Source organism: Saprolegnia parasitica (assembly GCF_000151545.1).
Source record: "Saprolegnia parasitica CBS 223.65 unplaced genomic scaffold supercont2.495, whole genome shotgun sequence".
NCBI lineage: Eukaryota > Oomycota > Saprolegniomycetes > Saprolegniales > Saprolegniaceae > Saprolegnia > Saprolegnia parasitica.
The window spans coordinates 1-6,555 of NW_012156889.1; the positions used below are offsets into that span (position 1 = coordinate 1).

Here is a 6,555-nt window from a genome sequence, read left to right on the forward strand (position 1 = left end):
GCCCAAGCTCGAGTTCCCGCAGGATCGCCTCGCCGAGCTCTACGCGCGCAAGTGCGGCTTCCCGACCGACGACGAGACCGCGTACGAGTTTGCCGACGAGCAGCTCACGCTCATCGAGCTCGGCGTGCCGGAGAAGAAGGCGTTCGAAATGCTCATGGAGAAGTACGAGCACGTCGAGGGCGACCGGTTCCTGCAAAAGTACTACCAAGTGCGTGGCGAGGCCTTCATCCCGAGCACCAAGCCGCACGAGATGACCGAGCGGTGGGCCAACCAGGAGGCCGCTGCCATCAAGGAAGGCATGCGCCTCGAGTTCGAAGACGCCGCCGAGATTGCGGCCTTGGAGAAGGAGTACCACCACGAAGAATAGGTAGAGACATCGTGGAGGCGAGGTAATAGAACAACATAAGTCGTCGTCGCGCGCTTTTATTCCATGGCCTGCGGGACGAGCGCGACATGGCTCGATCGCTCGCGTGACTTCGCCGCGGTTCCTTCGGAGGCCAGTGCCAAGCACGCACATGATATGCAAGCAGCAGCGGGGTCATACCATGATGCGGCGCCGACGTCATAGGCTCTGCTTCGATCCACCATACGCATGCCATCAAGACACCAACAGCTTGGTTGACACCAACCGAACCTGCATCCAGCCGGTACATTTGAGCATCAGTAACCGTCGACCGGTCTCCACGCATTTGACGTATTTGGCCTTACCAGACTCCTTGCTACAAAAGAAGACAATACGTCCTTGACGTCAGTAAGTGCTCCATAATCAATCACGCAAAATGTTCTCCTGGGCAAGACGCGCTGTCTTGGCAGATGACTCAGTGGTACGCTGCGCGGTGGGTGCTGGTCCGTCGGTCCCTCGTCAAGAGCTCGGATATTTCTGCGCCAAGAGCGTCGACGTTCCGACGTGCATAGCCATGGCACTCGCAAACCATCGGCAAGGTCGCGAGCGTGGCTTCAAAGCCCAAGAGGACTTCTTCTAGCGCCGTGGGCTCGTACGGTTCGTCGATAGCTGCTGCCGCCACAAGCGCCATGACCTCGTCGTCGCTCAGTTGACGTGTCGGGTCCAACAGCTGCTCCAATGGCCCCAGCGATCGATCGATAAGACTTGGAACACGGTCATGAACCGGAGCTGCTTGCGCCGGAGCTGTGAGAGCCGGCGGACAGGTTGTCTGCGCTGGATCCTGCAATCCTGGCATCGTGCTCGTTGCCGCGTCGTCATCTGGCGTCTACTCCACTGCATCAAGACGAATGTTGAACCAGCCTGTAGAGCAACCGAAATCGCCCGAATGGCGTCCTTGGCTGCCCGTTGGATCAAACTCAAACTCAATTTCGTAGTGGCGACGGGGCGCTGTGGAGGCGCGATGGCTTTGTGGAGCTCGTCGCGAAGATGGACGGGGGAGGAATTGGTGGGACCTTTGGCTCTCGACCTATCTGGTGCTACCATTGCAGCAACTGATACTCTAGGCACCGTACAATTCGTGGTCGGGTGACTGGCATGGGCGCGCGGCTTGCTTCGCATTGCATCCGAGAGCGCTTGGTGGTCCCGTGACGCGACCCCTTTTTTCTACAACACGGTTGTAAGCGGTTGACGGTTCGAGAACCGTTAGAGGTGGCTACCAGAACCCGCTGCGCGCTACGCGGACGACAGACAGAACATGGTGATGACGCAGCCGCGTCGACAGACGCCGCATTCGGCTTTCGAGGGTACCGGACATCGTCAAGCATGAGCAAGCTTGGTAAGAGCGACGCGAGCCGTGCACGGTAGCCTTTGAGATCTGCGATTGGATTGTGGTGGAGGTACAGACTCTGGAGCGACTATAAGATGTGGTTGTGACGCACATCTGGTAGCGTCTGTCGCATCAGCGTACGCGGTTGAGGGACATGGACCGCACGTCGAGAAAGGTGCGTACCACATTGTGGCTCAGATCCAAGACCTACGGAGATGTAGCAAGAGTACAATTGTGTGACTAATTCTACCTGCAAATGCTGGAGGCTCTCGAGACCATCCACCGTGCGAATCTGGTTGTGCGACAGATCAACGTGAACAAGCGACAAAAAGCAGCGCAGGTGGCTCATATCTGACAGCCAATTGCGGCTCGCATTGAGGTGCTATACACTTAGTAATGAGGACAGAAGAAGAACGGCATTCTGAAGAGAGTACCTCCAACGCAGGATAGACAAGCGTCGAGTCGACGGCCAAGTCTTGAAGAATGTTGTCCGAGACGTTCAAGCACACGAGCCGCGCTGCATTTTCCTAATGCAGCAGAGCATTCCATGCATCGTCAAGGTGCCCAATCATACGATGCGCAGATCCGAGAGGGCGCGGAGATCAGGCCGGCGCACGATTAGCTTGGGGTGGGCGGCCTCGAACGTGAGCGCAGCCATTGTGCAAACCAGCGGTGGCGTCGTTACAACGGGTGTTTAGAACATATTGCGGTCGCCAATCGTATCAAGTTGATAGATAGCACTAATTGATACACAAGCACACGACGGGGACTGGTTCATAAATGCACCAACTTACCAGATCAAACGATACAGGAATCGTCCCACACGACACATTGCAGAGCAGAGATCGACCAGCCACGTGCAGCTGGCGGTCTGGGCGCTTTTCCGAATGCAATCGATCACCTGAGCGATCACAGTCTAGATTCAAGTCTTCTCATTAGTCCATGGCTAACAAATGGCAGCCAACAGCCAATGGCATCAACCGTAGCGATGGCGACGCCACGCCGTAGGTACACATGGTCCTGAGCGCCATGGCGCGCAGCCTCGTGCGCTGCCTCGCGGACGTCGACGACGTCGAGCGCCTGCTTCAAGCGCTGCGCACTGTCATGTTGGGTCCCGCCTGGACCAGCCTCCTGGCACTTTTGGCCTCGCGCCAAGTTGTCTGGCCGACGGTCCAGCCAAGCCGCCTCGACGAATTCTTGGCATTCAGACCTTCGGAAAGAGACGTCGGCGCGAGCGATACCGGTGGTACGTGGGGGTGCGACGCCTCCGATTCGAGCCACCTTGCGCTCTTCAACACGATCAACGTGGACGACGGGTGCGTCATACCCATGACGTGGCGCCGTGCCCCGCTTCCATTGCACACCAAAGTCATCGCTGCATTCAATTACAGTACTGTATGTGACTCGCCGTCTCCGATGCCTGGACACCCTGTGACCCTGCAGTTTAAAGATTTTGATGGCTCGTCGTGGTTTCGCGTCGCTTGCCTTTTACAACAACACTGCTCCAAGCCGTGTTCGACCGACTACGTTGTTGACAATCGTACATGTATGTATCAAGTTGATAGATAACGAGAAATCACTTCATATGAAAATGTCCGATGTGTTGTTGAAGTGAGTCATTATTATGCATTACAACGTAAAAATCGCCTGTGAGCTGGTGTCACCAGGAGGTTCCCGTGGGAGGTTCCTACCAGTCAGGTATCAATTTCTTGCTTGCTACTTGAAAATGTCGTTTGTGTTGCGTGCAATCGAAAGCAGATGGCGGCATCTCATTGGCCCGTCAAGAATAGAAGACACCCAATGGCATCGGTGCATTGTCCATTCGACAGGTCCATCGCAGGGTCCATCGCGACCACGCAGGTCGCCGACCACGCCACGTCAGGACGCCTAGTTCTGAGCGTCCTTGCGCGCACTTTAGTGCGCTGCCTCGCTGACGGGAATGACGTCGAGCGCTTGCTTCGAGCGCCGCCTACCGACGTCGTGGATCCTGCCTTGACGAGCCTTTTGTACAACGCCGTCCAGGAACACGACCCGACAGTACCCGCGCTCCCCTTCCATGCCGTGCCGACCCTCTACGGTCTCGTCGCTGGAGCGCTCCCGCTCTTTAGCGCGATCAACATCGTCGACCTCATTCTTGTACCGCAAGTGTGGCGCCACGTCACCCTGCAGGCGCACACCAAGGTCGTCGGCGGGTTCTACAGCGCATCTAGCGTCGACGACTTTGCCGCATGGACAGCCAACATGATCGAGGTCAACCTCGTCGACCAGGACGGATCGACGTGGCAAAATATCGCTCGCCTTCCCAAAGCTGTCCGAAGCTGCGCTCGATCGGCTACGTGAGCAGGGCCGCCGACGGCGCGCCGACCGTCGACACTTTGGCGGCCCTCGCAACGTCCCAGCTTCGAACGCTAAGTCTCTGCAAGCTCAACGCGAGTCAACGCGCCTTGGACGCGCTGGCGCAGGCGCTTTTGCAGTCGAGAACGCTCGCTACCCTCACGATCTGTACCTGATGCCGGCGCTTTGGGATCATCTTTTGCGCGACGACGGGCCGTCGTTCCCGGTGCAACTCGCGTCTCTGGACGTCGCCGCCATCACGGCCGCGCACTTGATGCGACTCGTTCGTAAGCTTACGACAACGCGCTTGCGTACACTGCACTGGTGTGAGGCGATTGACGTCACGGACGCGGCCATGACCCTCGACAGTCTGCCAGAGCTCACGTCACTGACGATCCAGAACGCCATCCTAGAGACCTTTCCGCTCCTTCTCCGAGTGCGTCATCTGTATGTGCTCTCGGCCACTGTCAACCACGCCACGATGAAAGCGATCGGACAGCTCATGGCAACGTCGTCGGTGCTGGAGACCGTCCGATTCCACGGCTGTTTGTACGTGGATGGCCCACCGGCGGCGATGATTCGCGCGCTTCCCGCCTTCTTTGGCCGCGCCGGGACAGCACTGACGTTGGACGTGTTTCGTCCACAGGGCGCTCGCACAAGCGATGACGCGCGCGCGTCATACCGCCGAGGTGACGTTGCACGTCTACGCGGCGCAGCTGTCACTTGACGACGCGATCTGCGGTCTCCTCGATGCCTTCGCGCTGCGCACGTATGACGCTCGTCGTTGAAGGCGACTCGGACCAAAGTGATGCGCTTGTCGTTCATGCGAAGACGCTGGGTCTGCAGCCACATATCCAGGTTGGGCCGCCGCGCGACGACGAGTCGGTCCCGCGCTACCGCCTGCGATGCAAGGCGCCAAGTGGCGGTGTCGAGGCGTGATTTACATACCGGGAGGGAACTAGGGGTTGGTACAATCACGACTGGTAAACGATTCAAAGCGTGTTTCTCTGCAGGCAACCAGCTGCAACTCGACTTGTCTCGAGCGAGGACTCGGGAGACTTATTCGAGCCAAAAACATAGTCGATTTGACGGTAGGGTGTCGTATTTCATACTTTGTGGGGCTACATGTACGACGACTACTGCTGTTGAAGTGCATGGAGTATTTGCATATGCTGCGAGCTGTGGTGACGGAGTTTTTTTCAACAGTTACTACTTTTGACCCAATATTTGCAAAAGTTCCTACCTTGCGAGCCTATATTGAAAAAGGTTACTACCTCGACGGGATTGGTCGAAATGCTGAATAAAGCCTGCGAATCAAAAAGGAGCTCACGCAAATAGTGTTAAATGTATATTGTCGGTTACGTGCCACGTTCGATGTCTGCACTCGCGATGTCCTCCGTGGACATCGGTGCACTCACTTGCCACTTGGCGAAACCGAGCGAGTCGACGTCGTGTTCTGCCTCGTTTGAGGTGGATTCGCCACTGGACGAGTCGGACTCGAATTCGGAGTCCGACGAGCGTGTACTGGCCGTCGGATTGACAATGCTGGCGATCTGCATGGTCGAAGGCGTGGGCGCCGCGTCCTGTCGAAGGTGGCTCTTTCCGCTCGATGTAGCTGGCACGAGCTTGGTCGCGTGCTTCTTGCACGTAGCGGTGTTGTGGCCTTCCTTCCCGCACTTGCTGCATTTGTATGTTCTTGGCTGATACTCCGCCTCGTCGTCGTCGTCGTCGAAATCGAGGCCATTTTTGATGTCGAAGTCGATGGTCACCCGGGACCGAGACCGAGGCTTGGCCGCCGTCTTCTTGCCGCCACTCTCGCCCTTGCTAGCAATGCGCCTTTAACGTGGTCTGCCCTGGCGGCGCCAAGACGGCGCGGTTCGGGACGGCTCGGTCAAAGAGCGGCAGCTTGTACGAGACTTCGGCGACTGCTTTCTTGTAGTTCTCGAAGAGAAACATCGGGTGGAAGCAATCTATGATGCGATCACGGAGGTCGAGAAATGCGAGCACGCGGATCAAATGACGGCACGGCATATGCAGCTGACGTAATACAGGCCGCTGCTCGACCGCGAGATGTTGTAACGCTTTCTTCTTCTGGTCCGCGTACTCCTTGGCGGCATACGGCGTCAGTTTGCGTGTCTGGTCCATATCCTCGACCTCGGAGACGCGCTTCGAGACCGTTGTCATGGTGTCCTCCATGATGATAAAGAGGGCAGCAAATGGGAGGTTGAACCAGACGCCATTGTGGATGTCTACGAAAAGTTGCGATAGCCGCGAGTGGATGGAGTTGTACTGTACTTTTCGCATTGTCGGACTCCACGAAATTTGACGAGCGCACACCGAAAAGGCTGCGCTTGTCCGGATGGGCGGCGGTGCTCAAGTTCCCGTGTACGGTCCACTTGACCGGCTTGAGGGCTCTGAGGTAGTCAGCGGCCCCGGGTAACCATCCGTGAAGTTCGTTGACGGCGCTCGTGTAGTCGTTAGCTGACGTGGC

The 6,555-nt window shown here is 57.3% G+C and overlaps 5 protein-coding genes across 5 annotated transcripts; 2 read left to right on the forward strand and 3 right to left on the reverse strand.

The window, feature by feature from the left end:
* Nucleotides 1-13: 13 nt before the first annotated feature.
* Nucleotides 14-367, forward strand: SPRG_17192 (hypothetical protein; the record flags this gene model as incomplete). Its single annotated transcript, XM_012356526.1, has 1 exon — nt 14-367. A coding segment is annotated over one exon (354 nt), but the record flags the coding sequence as incomplete, so codon positions are not given.
* A 1,239-nt stretch (nt 368-1,606) lies between these two features.
* Nucleotides 1,607-2,388, reverse strand: SPRG_17193 (hypothetical protein; the record flags this gene model as incomplete). Its single annotated transcript, XM_012356527.1, has 6 exons — nt 1,607-1,636; nt 1,684-1,818; nt 1,872-1,937; nt 1,981-2,112; nt 2,165-2,257; nt 2,305-2,388. 6 exons carry the CDS (start codon nt 2,386-2,388, stop codon nt 1,607-1,609), a joined length of 540 nt encoding a protein of 179 aa, XP_012211917.1.
* Nucleotides 2,389-3,530: 1,142 nt separating this feature from the next.
* Nucleotides 3,531-4,240, forward strand: SPRG_17194 (hypothetical protein; the record flags this gene model as incomplete). The annotated part of the gene is made up of 2 exons (XM_012356528.1): nt 3,531-4,009; nt 4,039-4,240. The coding sequence occupies 2 exons, from the start codon at nt 3,531-3,533 to the stop codon at nt 4,238-4,240; spliced, it is 681 nt and encodes a 226-aa protein (XP_012211918.1).
* Nucleotides 4,241-5,422: 1,182 nt separating this feature from the next.
* SPRG_17195 (hypothetical protein) lies at nt 5,423-5,888 on the reverse strand (the record flags this gene model as incomplete). The annotated part of the gene is made up of 1 exon (XM_012356529.1): nt 5,423-5,888. A coding segment is annotated over one exon (466 nt), but the record flags the coding sequence as incomplete, so codon positions are not given.
* SPRG_17196 (hypothetical protein) lies at nt 5,889-6,248 on the reverse strand (the record flags this gene model as incomplete). The annotated part of the gene is made up of 1 exon (XM_012356530.1): nt 5,889-6,248. The coding sequence occupies one exon, from the start codon at nt 6,246-6,248 to the stop codon at nt 5,889-5,891; it is 360 nt and encodes a 119-aa protein (XP_012211920.1).
* Nucleotides 6,249-6,555: the final 307 nt, after the last annotated feature.